The sequence below is a fragment of the Scyliorhinus canicula genome, chromosome 17 (genome assembly GCF_902713615.1).
Source record: "Scyliorhinus canicula chromosome 17, sScyCan1.1, whole genome shotgun sequence".
NCBI lineage: Eukaryota > Metazoa > Chordata > Chondrichthyes > Carcharhiniformes > Scyliorhinidae > Scyliorhinus > Scyliorhinus canicula.
Genome location: NC_052162.1, coordinates 44,036,125 through 44,051,264, shown reverse-complemented (window position 1 = coordinate 44,051,264; position 15,140 = coordinate 44,036,125). Strand labels below are relative to the sequence as shown.

The window sequence follows — 15,140 nt, the reverse complement described above, 5'->3', positions numbered from 1 at the left end:
TGTGCCAGACTTTGCTTAGTCCAGTTTAAGGTGGTCCACTGAGCACACATCATAGATATCATAGAAGTTAGTGCAGAAGGAGGCCATTCGGCCCATCGAGTCTGCACCGGCTCTTGGAAAGAGCACCCTACCCAAGGTCAACACCTCCACCCTATCCCCACATCTCAGTAACCCCACCCAACACTAAGGGCAATTTTGGACACCAAGGGCAATTTATCATGGCCAATCCACCTAACCTGCACATCTTTGGACTGTGGGAGGAAACCAGAGCACCCGGAGGAAACCCACGCACACACGGGGAGAACGTGCTGACTCCACAAAGACAGCGACCCAAGCCGGAATCAAACCTGGGACCCTGGAGCTGTGAAGCAATTGTGCTATCCACAATGCTACCGGTGACGGCAACCAGGATGAGCAAACTCTTTGGGGTTGACGATAAATGTGCGAGGTGTGCGGGAAGCCCTGCAGGTCATGTCTATATGTTCTGGGCGTGCCCGGCTCTTAAGGGATTCTAGCAGGATTTTGCTAAGGCAATGTCCAAGATCTTAGACAAGTGGGTGATGCCGAGACCAGAGATAGCGATCTTTGGTGTGTCAGACGATCCAGGAGTTCAGGAAGCGAAAGAGGCCGACAGAGTGGCCTCTGCCTCCCTGGTAGCCCGGAGACGGATCCGTTTAATGTGGAGGGACTCGAAGCCCCAGAGTGTAGAGACCTGGGTTAGTGACATGGCTGGGTTCCTCAGTTTCGAGAAAATAAAGTTTGCCTCAAGGGGGTCCATGGCAGGGATCTCTCGGAGGTGGCAGCCATTCCTTGACTTTCTAAGAGAGCAGTAATGTTCAGCAGCAGCAGCATCGCAGGGGGAGTGGCGTTGTATTGTTCTTTTCTTTGTATATACGATTAACTTTTATTTTATTATGTTAATGGTTGCACGCAGTTATGCAAATATTATGTTTTTGACAAAAAATTTGAATAAAAATTATTTTTTAAAAAACCAATTCAATGAACAACCACTCCTGTGTAACCCACCACCCACCCCTGTAAGGAGGCCCCTTTCCTTACAAGGTTCTGAACCTGCAGGTACCTGAAGCCATTCCGCCCGAGCAATTCATATACTTCCTCCAGGTACTCCAGCCCCACGAATCTGTCCCTTATTAACAAGTCGTCAAAGTGCTCAATCCCTGCCTGCCACCACCCCCTAAACCTCTCATCAAGCCCCACTGATGCAAATCTAGGATTACTACAGATCGGCACCCACACCGAGACGCCCTCCATTCCCCGATGCTGCCTTCACTGCCCCCACACGCTCAAAGCCGACACCACCACTGGGCTGGTAGTGTACCCGGCCGACGATAAGGGTAAAGGCGTCAACATCAGAGCCATCAAACACATACCCCTTCACGATGCCACCTCAACCTGCCCCCACAGCCTATTTCCTTACTATAGCAATATTCGCCGCCCAATAATACAGCGAATACAATCCTAACCGACTAAATCTCTCCTCATACCTCAGTCTTGCCATCCCAAGAATCAGTCTGACAAATCTTCGTTGCATTCTCTCTAGAGCAAGAGAATCCTTCCTCAGATAAAGAGGCCAAAACTGCTCACAGTATTCCAGGTGTGGCCTCACCAAAGGCTCTGTATAATTGCAACAAGACATTGCTGGCCCTGCACAAATCCTCTTGCTATGAACGCCCACATGCCATTTGCTTTCTTTACTGCCTGCTGTACCTGCATGCTCTCCTTCAGCGACTGGTGTATGTGGACACACACATCTCATTGCACATTCCCCTCTCCTAATTTATGGCCATTTAGATAATAGTCTGATTTCCCATTTTTGCTGCCAAAGTGGATAATCTTGCGCTATCCAAAAAATATTGCATCAGCCATTCACTTGCCCACTCGCTGAACTTGCCCAAATCACAGTGAAGGATCTCTGTATCCTCCTCGCAGCACAGCTTCCCACCCAACTTGGTGTCATCTGCAAATTTGGAGATATTACATTTTGTTCCCTCAACTAAATCATAAATATGTTTTGTGAATAGCTGGGCTCTCTGCGGTACCCTACTAGACACTGCTGATTCCCTGCGCTACCGCACTTGTCACTGCCTGCCAATTTGAAAAAGACCAGTTAATTCCTACTCTTTATTTCCGGTCTGCCAACCAGTTTTCTATCCATTTCAAAACACCACATCTAATCACTTGTTCTTTAATTTTACATGCTCTTTTATGCGGGACTTTGTTAAAAGCCTTCTGAAAGTATAAATAAACCACATCTGCTCACTCCTCCTCATCAAATTTCAGTAGATTTGTCAAACAGGATTTCCTCTTCATAAATAGATGCTGACTCCGCCTGATCCTGCCACTTTTTCCCCCCCAAGTGCACTGCTATAAAATCTTTGATAATAAATTCTAGATTTTACCCCACTACCAATGTCAATCTTGCCTGTTTTCTCTCTACTTTCCTTTTTAAATAGTGGGGTTACATTAGCTACCCTACCCTCCAATCTGTAGGAACTGTTCCAAAGTCTAGAAAATCTTTGAAGGTGACCACCAAAGCATCAACTATTTCTAGAGCCACTTCCTTAAATACTCTGGGGTGCAGGTCAACAGGCTTTAGGGATTTAAATCGACCTTAAACCCCATCAATTTCCCCATAACCATTTCTTCACTAATACTGATCTTTTTCAGTTCTTCCCTCTCACAAAACCTCGTCTTCCCCAATATTTCTGATATGTTACTTGGGTCCTCCTTTGTGAAGACAGAACCAAAGCATGTGTTTAGTTGGCCAGCCTTTTCTTCATTCCCCATTATAAATTCCCCCGTTTCTGACTAATTTCTTCACCACCCTTTCTCTTCACATACTTAGAAACTTTTACAGTCAGTTTTATGTTCCCCGCAAGCTTACTAATTCTCTATTTTCCCCTTCTTAATCAACCCTTGGTCCTTCTTTGCTGAATTCAAAACTGCTCCCAATCCTCAGGCGTGTTGTTTCTCTTGGCCAATTTGCAGGATTCTTCCTCAGATGGAATACGATCTTTCATTTCAGTCTAAAGATGTGCGGGTTAGGTGGATTGGCCCTGCTAAATTGCCCGTAGTGTCCTAAAAAGTAATGTTAAGGGGGGGTTGTTGGGTTACGGGTATAGGGTGGATGTGGGTTTGAGTAGGGTGATCATTGCTCGGCACAACATCGAGGGCCGAAGGGCCTGTTCTGTGCTGTACTGTTCTATGTTCTATTTCCCTTGTAAGCCATGGATTGGCCATCTTTCCAGCTTTACTTTTGTGCACACAGAAATAAACAATTAGTGCAGTTCAACAGTGCGCTCTTTGAATATTTGCCATTGCCTATCCACGGTGTCACCCCTTTTAAGTAATATTTCCCAATTGATCATAGCCAACTCGCGCCTCATGTCATCATGGTTTCCTTTATTCAGGACAGTCTCAGAATCAACAATTTCACTCTCCATCTTGATGATAAATTCTATCATATAAAGGTCGCTCTTCCCCAAGAGGTCTCGCACAAGTCTATTGCCAATAATTCCATTCTCGTTACACAGTATCAAGTCTAGAATGGCCTGTTCTCTCGTTGGTTCTGCAACGTATTGGTCCAGAAAACCATTCAATACACACTCCAGGAATTCCTCCTCTATGATATTGTGACTAATTTGATTCGCCCAATCTATATGCAAATTAAAACGATCCATGATAACAAATGTTCCTTTATCGCATGCGTCTCTAATGTCCTGTTTCTAACATCCCACAGTTGTGGCGGTCTGTACAACGGCCACTAACATTTATTGACCCAACTGTTTCTCAGTTGGACAGATACAGATTCCACATTGTCGGAGCTAACATCCTTCCTCACTATTGCGTTAATTTACTCTTTGACCAGCATTGCAATGCCACTGCTTTTTCCGTTTTGTTTGTTCTTCTGAGATACTCGCAGGAACTGACGTTCAGTTCCCATCCCTCTCACCTTGCAGCCATGTCACCGATTACATCATACCTGTTTACATCTATTTGCAAAATTAGTTGATCTGCTTTATTACGAAAGCTCCGCACGCGAAGCACAAAGTCTTTAAGCTAGCCTTTTTAACATTACTTGTCCCGCTCACAATATTTTTCATTATGGCCCTGTTTGAATCTGGCCCTTGGTTTCTCTGCCTATCATTTTTTTATTCCCCTTTCTGTCTTTTGTCTTTGTCCTCATTTCCTCCTTTGACACCTTTCATAGGTTCCCATCTCCCTGCCACTTTGGTCATTTTAGTTGTCAAGTACCTAGTGTAAGACTGAGCCAGTCAGAGCAGGAAGCCTTAGGTCAAAACTCACATCAGTGCCAAAGCAGGGTAACTGTTACAGTTGACCTAAACAGGCAGGATTTTTTTATCCCATATAAAAGTAAATTTTCCGTAGTCCCAGGCTGCTCTCCCCTTTGTGGGTGGGGGAAGGAGACTGACTGGTGATGATTTAAATCAAGGATCCCCACACCCCAGGTGAAAGGCAAGGTTGAGAAGGTGGAAAATTCATGAATAACCTCAGCCGTGTAGTATTAGGCAAGGGTAGATTATAACCTCCTATAGTTGAACAACTGTGAACTAAATGAACAAGGCACATGTGAAGAATGATTATTGGAGTGGCATATCAGGCAATAACCAGCACTTTGGAATTATACCTCAGCAGGAAAGGGGTAGAGAAATTTAAAAATGAAGCAATTAACATTTTACATCACATTGTTTAAACTGGATTAACATTCTCCTGCCGAAAAGTGGAGGCGAGAGGTATGGAATGCTTTAATAAATTCAGCTCCTGAGCACTCAAACTTGATGCAATATTACCTTGTGAATTAGGTTCTGGCAATGTCTCTCTGGCAACCAAGTGCATCACGGTCATCCTTCCAGGAGGAAGCTTCAAAGCTGACAAAGGGACAAAGGTTTTCAGAATATATTAGCACGAGAGAAACCAGATGTGCACAAAACTTAAGACAATTTTTCAAAATAGATTAGGAGGTAGGATAAAAAGACATGGGCGCTGAATGGTCAGACCCCATTCGGAGTATTCTGAGCAGTTTTGGGCCCTGTATCGAAGGAAGGATGTGCTGGCCTTGGAAAAGGTCCAGAGGAGGTTCACAAGAATGATCCCTGGAATGAAGAACTTGTCGTATGAGGAACGTTTGAGGACTCTGGGTCTGTACTCTTTGGAGTTTAAAAGGATGAGGGGGAATCTTATTGAAACTTACAAGATACTGCGAGGCCTGGATAGAGTGGACGTGGAGAGGATGTTTCCACTTGTAGGAAAAATTAGAACCAGAGGACACCATCTCAGATTAAAGGGACAATCCTTTAAAACAGAGATGAGGAAGAATTTCTTCAGCCAGAGGGTGGTGAATCTGTGGAACTCTTTGCCGCAGAAGGCTGTGGAGGCCAATTCAGTGAGTGTCTTTAAGACAGAGATAGACAGGTTCTTGATTGATAAGGAGATCAGGGATTATGGGGAGAAGGCAGAAGAATGGGAATGAGAAAATATCAGCCACGATTGAATGGCGGAGCAGACTTGATAGGAGCAGAATTAGGCCACTTGGCCTATGTCTTATGGTCTAATTGGTATTCTGCAGGGATCAGTTCTGGGGCCTCAGTTTTTTCATCATCTACATCAGTGATCTGGAAGAAGGGAGAGAGTAATCAATTTGTACAGATGGGAACAGGAAGTTACAAAGGAACACAAGTAATTAAGTGAATGAACGGGTGAAATGGTATCAAATGGAGTTCAATGCGGGAACACGGGAGGTCATCTATTGTACCGCTTGGAGTTCAGATTAATTTAAAGACGTGTGAAACTAGACAGTGGAGAAGCAAAGAGGTTTAACACTGTGCATACAAATCACTAAAGAGCAAGTAGACAAAAAAAAACCACAAAGGTTAATAGAATATTGGTTGTTACCTCAATAGGTCGAAATACAAACAGTTATAAACAGCCTTACATTGACCCTGGAGTGGATACAGCACAGATTCACCAGAATGATGCCCAGGTTTAAAGGATTAAATTATTTGCAAACATTTGCCATGCATTCCCTTTAATTTAAAAGGTAGAGGATGATCTAATTGTGATGTTTAAAAAGGATAAAAGGATTTGGTGACATGATTTCTTCTGGTGGTGGTGGTGGTTGGGGGGGGGGAGAAGAAAGGAGAGAGAGAGAGAGAGAGAGAGAGAGAATGGACCTTGTTAAAAGTAGAGCCAGGCAATTTGGGAGTGAAATCAAAGATTTGTTCACACAAATGGTAGTGGAAAGTTGGCATTCACTCCCCAAAGGAAGGGGCAACTGAAAATTTCAAGACTGAGATTAACAGATTTGTTGGCAAGGTATCAAGGGATATGCAATAAAAGCAGGTAAAGAAATTGAGGTGCAGGTCAGACATAATCTAACTGAAAGCTCCAGCTGTTGAATAACCTACTCACAAAGCAGATACTGTAAAACATTCATCAGGCCTTTCAGCAGATAGAAAATAATCACATCTTTCCCTTTCAGATACTGTTGTGTGCTCCCAGCAGTTTTGTAATTCAGGTTTCCATTTAAATCAGACAGAATGAAGGAGCAATACACTGCTCAATCTTCCAAAATCTTTTCAATTGTAAAAAAAACACACGCAACGTTTGCAACTTACCCCCCAAGGTGACATTTCCATGTAAAAATCTTCCTTGGTAAATAAGCCGAAGAATGTTGGCACTACTGACCTGTTCTTCATCCCAGTCTGCAAGGACAGCAAACACAATTTCACATTCAACTATAAAGCAAATATTTTAAAGTCTCCAATTTAAAAAAGTCTTTCTCAATATTGCATTTCATCCAACACTTTGGAAGGAAGGTAAAATGGAGGGGGGGATGCAATATTTTACAGGTACGCAAGAAATCAGGCCAAGCACAAAAACCTCTGAACGGGCAGGGTGCTGTGCCACTGGAACCATATCACAGGTTAGGGTGCTGTGACACTGTAACCATATCACAGGTTAGGGTGCTGTGCCACTGGAACCATATCACAGGATAAGTCAAGAGATCCCTGAATGGCGAGTAAAACAAATCAGAAAGGATAAAGGTTTGTCAAACAATTCAGTAGGAGGAGGAATGGCAGTTTTAATGCAAAAGGAGAAGGGATAAAATAACGTTCTGGTGGTCAACAAGTGGGAGGGGGACATAGTCCTAAAATGTTTACCCATTATCCTCAGACTGCGACCCCTGGTTGCATCTTACCCGGTCTACTCCTGTTGGAATTTAATAGGTTTCTATGAAACCCCCCCCCCTCATTCATCGAAACTCAGAAAATACAATCCTTTTAAAATAAATTTAAAGTACCCAATTGGTTTTTTTTTCAAATTAAGGGGCAATTTAGCATGGCCAATCTACCTACCCTGCACATCTTTGGGTTGTGGGGGTGAGACCCAGACAGACATGGGGAGAAAGTACAAACTCCACACAGACAATGATCCGGGGCCAGGATCGAACCCAGGTGCTCAGCGCAGTGAGGCAGGAGTGCTACCCCTGCATCATGCCGTCCAACAAATACAATCTTAACCAACTCAATCTTTCCTCATACATCAGTCCTGCCATCCCAGGAATCAGTCTCATAAACCTTCCCTATACTCTCTCTATAGCAAGAACAACCTTCCTCAGATAAGGAGACCAAAACTGCACATAATATTCCAGGTGTAGCCCTGTATAATTGCAGCAGGACACCCTGCTCCTGTACTCAAATCCTCTCACTATGAAGGCCAACATACCATTTGCCTTCTTTAGCGCCTGCTGCACCTACATGCTTACCTTCAGTGACTGATGTGTGAGGACACCCACGTCATTGCACATTCCCCTCACCTAATTTATGGTAATTCAGATAATAATTTCCTGTTTTTGCTGCCCTCACATTTATCCAAAATATGCTGGATCAACCATTAATTTGCTCACTCACTCAACTTGTCTAAATCACAATGAAGGATCTCTGCATCCTCCTCACAGATCACCCTTCCACCCAGCTTTGTCTCATCTGCAAAACTGGAGATATCACAAATTGTTCCCTCATCTAAATCATTAATATATATGTGTTGTTCCTCGTGTCTTAATAAAGCTCGTAGTCTCAAATGTGGAGAAGATGCTTTATTGTGAATTTGTTCTCTCTTCAGCACTTAACTAACAACTACCTCAAATGCTGCCTGCTTGTCTGTGTCCTGCTTTCAGTTCTGCCTTCCGTGAAGTGTGTCATCACTTCCTGTCCCTGTGTCTATATAGCTCTCCCGTGCTCCCTCTAGTGCTTGCTCAGTTGTATTGCATCTACTCAGATCTACGATCACCACAATATATTGTGAATAGCTGGGGTCCCAGCACCAATCCCTGCAAAACCCACTAGTCACTGCCTGCATTTAGAAAAAGACCAGTTTATTCCTACTCTGTTTCCTATCTGCCAACCAGTTTTCTGAATCTCAGGGCAGCAGGGTAGCATGGTGGTTAGCATAAATGCTTCACAGCTCCAGGGTCCCAGGTTCGATTCCCGGCTGGGTCACTGTCTGTGTGGAGTCTGCACGTCCTCCCCCTGTGTGCGTGGGTTTCCTCCGGGTGCTCCGGTTTCCTCCCACAGTCCAAAGATGTGCGGGTTAGGTGGATTGGCCATGCTAAATTGCCCGTAGTGTCCTAATAAAAGTAAGGTTAAGGGGGGGTTGTTGGGTTACGGGTATAGGGTGGATACGTGGGTTTGAGTAGGGTGATCATGGCTCGGCACAACATTGAGGGCCGAAGGGCCTGTTCTGTGCTGTACTGTTCTATGTTCTAATACACTACTCTAATCCCATTTGCTTTAATTTTAGACGCTAATCTTACGTGGAACATTGTCAAAAGCCATCTTAAAGTCCAAATAAACCGCATCCACTGGCTCCTCATCATCAACTCTACTAGTTACATCCTTGAAGAATTCCAACAGATTTGTCAAACATGATTTCCCTTTCATGAATCCATGCTGACTCGGTCTGATCCTGCTGTTGTTTTCCCCAAGTGCTCTGCAATAAAACCCTTGATAATGGATTCTAGAATTTCCCCACTACTGGTCTAAAATTCCCAGTTTTCTCTCTACTTCCCTTTTTAAATAGGGGGGCTACAATAGCTACCCTCAAATCTGTAGGAACTGTTCCAGAGTCTAGAAAATCTTTGAAGATCACCACCAATGCATCCACTATTTCTAGAGCCACTTTCTTAAGTGCTCTGGGATGCAGATGATCAGCCCCCAGTGGTTTAATCAACCTTCAACCCCAATTTCCCCAATACCATTTCTCCACTAATACTGATCTCCTTCAGTTGTCCCCTCTCATGAAAACCCATCTTCCCCAACATTTCTGGTATGCTATTTGTGTCCCCATTTGTGAGAACAGAACCAAAGCATGTATTTAGTTGGCCAGCCTTTTCTTTGCTCCCATTATAAATTTCCCTGTTTCTGACTGATGTCTTCACCAATCTTTTGCCTTCATATATCTTGAAACGTTAGTCAGTTTTATGTTCCCTGCAGGCTTATTTGTACTGTACATTCCCCTTCTTAATTAATCTCTCGGTCCTTTGCTGAATTCTGGACTGCTCCCAATTCTCTGTTTTTCCTGGCCAATTTGTATGCTCGGCATCTTCTAAGATTCTATATATTCTCGAACAGTACCTACAGATTGGAGGGTAGCTAATATAACCCCACTACTTCCCTTGTAAACCATCGTTTGGCCTCCTTTCCCATTTTACTTTTGCGCCAGACAGGAATAAACAATTATTTCAATTTACCCATGCGCTCTTCGAATGTTTACCACTGCCTATTCACAGTCATCTCTTGAAGTAATGTTTTCCAATCCATAGTCAACACACACCTCATATCTCAGTTTCCTTTATTTTGATTCTGGACCCTTGTCTCAGAATTAACTACGTCACTCTCCATCTTGATGAAAAATTCTATCATATCATGGTCACTCATCCCGAAGAAGTTTCGGACACCTGGATTGCCAATTAATCCTTTCTCATTACACGATACTCAGTCTAGGATAGCCTTTTCTCCAGTTAGTTCCTCAATGCATTGATCCAGAAAACCATCCATATACACTCCAGGAAATCCTCCTCCATAATACTGTAACCAATTTGATATGCCCAATCCGTAACCCATAATTATAAATGCTCCTTTATCACATGCACCCCTTATTTCCTGTTTAATGTCATTCCGAACATCACCACTACAGTTCGAGGGTCTATACATAATCAACCCCTCCACCCCCCCAAAAGAAGGTTTTCTGCCCCTTGGTGCTTCTCAGCTCTACCGATACAGATTCCACATTGTTGTACCTAATATCTTTCTTCTCTATTGCATTAATCTCCTCTTTAACCAGCAATGCAACTCCACCACCTTTTCCTTTCTGACCATCTTTCTTAAATACTGCACATCTCAGAACGTTCAATTCCCATCCCTGGTCACCCTGCAGCCATGTCTATATGCACGATTAATTAATCCACTTTACTGAGATGTTCCGTGCGTTAAGGCACAAAGCCTTAAGGCTCCTCTTTTACTTGTCCCATTCCCACATATTGTTGGCTGCGGTCCCAGTCCCACTTATTGTTCACTGCAGTCCTTGGTTTCTCTGCCTATCACTTTCTTATTCCCCTTTTTCTTGTCCTCAATTCCCTCTCCTTGGACTCCTTGCATAGGTTCCATCTGCCATTTTAGTTTAAACTCTTCCCAACCACTCCAGCAAATACTCCCTCTAGAGCCTCAGTTCTGGCCCTGCCTAGATCTGACCCGTCCAGTTCGTGCTGGTCCCACTTCCCCAGAACCGGTCCCAATGCCTCAAGAATTTCAAACCCTCCCCTTCACACCATCTCTTCAGCCACATATTCATCCAATATATCCTATTTCAACTCTGACTAGCACATGAACTGATAGTAATCCCACCTTGGTGGTCCGATGCCTCGACTTTCTTCTCCTTAGATTCTACTTTTAGAATCTCATTCCTTCTTTTACCTATGACATTGATACCAGAAAGGTTGAGAATTTGTCTAAAATTTTATGATAGGATTCCTCTGATGAAACTGCATCATCCAGTACAATTTTCAGCCATGGAAATTGGAAGATCCAGGTTCGATTACTTTCTGATCACCTGGTAATTACTTCTGGTATTAAGTATGTTCATGAAAGGAGAGCTTCCGGCAGCAGACAGGTGGTGAGCAGCCGCACACGCTCCCACCAGGGTTCTTTGTTTTTGTCTCTTTCCGCCCATTCCAACAGGAATGAGGCAATCTCTCTTTCCATGCTCAGAGAAGCCCTGAAGGCAGTTGGGGGGGGGGGGGGGGGGGGGGGGGGGGGGGGGGGGGGAAAGAGAAGAGGAGATGATTATAAAGCGCATAGGGATAAATCTGGGAAGGTTGAGACACAGTGGCTGGTTCTTGGAAGTGGACTGCCAGCATTCAAATCGTCCTGACACCAGAATTATTGGTGGAAAGAAATTGCAAATGGACGAGTTGTCAATGGGCAAGGCGGTGAGCCAGCTGGGACGCTCTAAAGGGGGCTTACGAGTATGAGGAGAAGGCCAGTCATCTGTTGCATCAGCAGTTGAGACGGCAGGCTGCCTCCCAGGAGATGCAGGTTAGGAACTCGGGTGACGAGTTGCTTTCTGCCCCAGAGATGGTTAATGAGCTGTTTAAGACCTTCTACCAGGGGTTGTAAGAGTCAGAGCCCCCGGGAGGATGGTATATCAATGAAGCAACTTTTGGATGGGTTGAGAGGGGTTGTAAGAGTCAGAGCCCCCGGGAGGATGGTATATCAATGAAGCAACTTTTGGATGGGTTGACCATCCCGGAGGTGGAGCAGGATTTGGAGACGCTGATCGGGCCACAGAGGATAATAAGCTGTATTCGGTTACTGCTGACAGGCAAAGCACCAGGTTGGGATGGGCTCCCCATTGAATTGTAGAAACAGTTTGTTGGTTAGTTGGTCACACTTCTTCTGGATATGTTTAATGATTCTGTGTCCTGGGGGTGTTGCCGGCAATGCTGGCATAGGACTTGATGTCCTTGATCCTGAAGGGCAAGGATCCCACGATCATGGGTCGTAACGGCCTATTTCCTTATTAAATGCTGATGCTAAATTGTTGGAGCCCCGCCTCTTGGAATGATTTCTGAGAAGCAGACCGAATTTGTTTCAGGTCGGCAGGCTTTTTGTGAACGTGCATACTAATGGCCTGAGCTCAGTGTATTTTCAACTGAACAGGGGTACAAGGCAGGGATGTCTGTTGTCTCTGCTTTTGTTTGCCTTAGCAATCGTGCCGCTTGCCATTGCGTTGAGATTGTCTAACAAGTATAGCAGGAGGGAGTATATATGCGGACAATGTTTTTTACCATACATCACAACCGGGAGGGAGATGATGGAATTGCTCAGGAAATTTGGCTCCTTTTTGGGGTACAAGCTGAATATGGGCATGAGTAAATATTTTCCGGTGAACTCGCCCAAGGAGGGGAGCTGATCTAGCCTGCTGTTTGCCCAGCCAGGACTAGCTTCCAATATCTGAGAATCAGCGTGGTCGATGAATTTATTAACTTTTCTAGTCCGGTGGATGGGGTGAAGGTGGATTTGAAAAGGTGGGATGCCCTCTCTCTGACCTTAGCAGGAAGGGTACAGACAGTGAAGATGAACATTCTGTCTGGCTTAGACTAACGGTTTAGGCCACGGGAGATGGAGGGTTTGGAGACATTTATTGGGATTGCCCATCACCCTTGAGGGAAGGTATTCAGGTGGAAGATTCTTTTACGCAAGGAGCTTCCTTCATTTCCCCTGGGACCATCACCTTCGCTTATGGACAGGGTCCTGTCCTTGGCCGGGTTAGGGGAAACCTCTTGCTGATTACCACATACCGGCCACCATCAGCTGAAGAATCAGTATTCCGTTGAACACCAGTTGGAGGAAGCAGAGGGTGGCAATGGCGCTGAATATGCTCTGGGTGGGGGACTTCAATGTCCATCACCAAGAGTGGCTCGGTACTACCACAGACCAAGCCCTAAAGGACATAGCTGCTAGACTGGGGCTGCAGCAGGTGATGAGGGAACCAAGAGGGAAAAATATACTTGACCTCATCCTCACCAATCTGCCTGCTGCAGATGCATCTGTCCATGATGGTAGTGGTAGAAGTGACCACCGCACTGTCCTTGTGAACACTCTCCATCATATTGCATGGCACTACCACCGTGCTAAACGGAATAGACTTTGCACAGATCTAGCAACTCCAGGCTGGACATCCAGGAGGCGCTGTGGGCCATCAGCAGCAGTAGAATTGTATTCAACCCCAATCTGCAACCTCATGGCCTGGCATATCCCCCACTCTACGATTACCACCAAGCCAGGGGATCAACTCGTTTCAGTGAAGTGTGCAGGAGAGTATGCCAGGAGCAACACGAGGCATACTGAAAATGAGGCGTCAAACTGGTGAAGCTACAACACTGAACTACTTGTGTGCCTTTCAGCATAAGCAGAAAGTAATAGACAGAGCTAAGCAATTGCACAACAAACGCATCAGATCCAAGCTCCGTAGTCCTGTCACATCTAGCAGTGAATGGTGGTGGATAATTAAATAACTCAATGGAGGAGGAGGTTCCACAAATATTCCCATCCTCAATGATGGAGGAGCCCAGCATGCATGTTCAAAAGACAAGGCTGAGACACTGCCAACAATCTTCAGCCAGAAGTGCCGAGTGGATGATCCATCTCGGTCTGCTCCGTAGGTCCGCAGCATCGCAGATGTCAGTCTTCAGCCAATACAATCCACTCTCTGTGATATCAAGAGACGGCTGAAGGCACTGGATACTGCAACAGCTATAGGCCCCGACAATATTACTCCAGAACTTGCCGCACCCCTAGCCACGCTGTTCCAGTACAGCTATAACACTGGCACCTACCCAGCAATGTGGAAAATTGCCCAAGTGTGTCCTGTACACAAGAAATACGACAAATCCAACCCATTACCACCCTATCAGTCTACTGTCCATTATCAACAAAGTGGTGGAAGAGTCATCAACAGTACTATCAAGGTGTATTTACTCAGCAATAACCTGCTCACGGACGCTCAGTTTGGGTTCTGCCAGGGTCACTTAGCTCCTGACCTCATTACAGCCTTGATTCAAAAATGGACAAAAGAGCTGAGGTGAGGTGAGAGTGACTGCCCTTGGTATCAAGGCACCATTTGACTGAGTATAGCATCAAGGCGCTCAGCTGAACTGGAGTAAATGGGAATCAGGGGGGATGGTTGGAGGTCAATCATCTCAGCTCCAGGACACCACTACAGGAGCTCCTCAGGGCAGTATCCTCAGCCCAACCATCTTCAGCTGCTTCATTAATGACCTCCCTTCCATCATAAGATCAGGGGGGGGGGATGCTTGCAGATGACTGCACAATGTTCAGCATTCGCGACTCCACAGATAATGAAGCAGTCTATGTCCAAATGCAGCAATATCCAGGCTTGGGCTGACAAGTGGCAAGTTACATTCGCACCACACAAATGCCAGGCAATGACCATCTTCTACAAGAGAGGATCAAACCATCGCCCTTGCATTCAATGGCATTACCATCACGGAATCCCGCACAAACATCATCCTGGGAGTTACCATGGATCAGAAACTGAATGGGACATTGAAGTCATACACCCAGAGTACATTCTGTATTCTTGCCACCCTCAGTGCTTCCTCCAAGTGGTGTTTCAACATGGAGGAGTACTCATTCATCGGTTGAGTTGGGACTGTACGCAGTAATCAGCAGGTGGATTCCTCGTCTATGTTTGACCTGGTGCCCTGACACTTCACGGGGCCGAGAGACATGCTGAGGTCTCCCAGGGCAGCTCCCTCACAGATGTATACCACTGTGCTGCCGCCACTACCACTTCTGCTAGGTGATGGTGGTGTCTGGGACATTATCTGCAAAGATACAATTCCTCGAGTATGACAACATCAAGCTGTTGCTTGGTTAGTCTGAGACACCACTTTCCCAATTTTGGTATAAGCCGCCAGATGTTAGTGAAGTATTTTCTTTGTAGCAGTGGAATACAATGGAGTGGCTTGTTAGAGAGCAATTCAACCACATTGCTATGGATCCAAAGTCATATCTAGG

General features: G+C 45.1%; 1 protein-coding gene across 1 annotated transcript in view; it reads right to left on the bottom strand.

Annotated features, from left to right (window-relative positions):
* The window catches only part of LOC119951278 (ubiquitin-like protein 3), a 57,387-nt gene that overhangs the window by 15,391 nt on the left and 26,856 nt on the right, over nucleotides 1–15,140 (bottom strand). The window contains exons 3-4 of the mRNA XM_038774322.1: nucleotides 6,657–6,743; nucleotides 4,833–4,910 (exon numbers count right to left, since the gene is read on the bottom strand). Coding sequence (XP_038630250.1) covers nucleotides 4,833–4,910; nucleotides 6,657–6,743 — 165 coding nt within the window. The remainder of the gene's footprint in view (nucleotides 1–4,832; nucleotides 4,911–6,656; nucleotides 6,744–15,140) is intronic.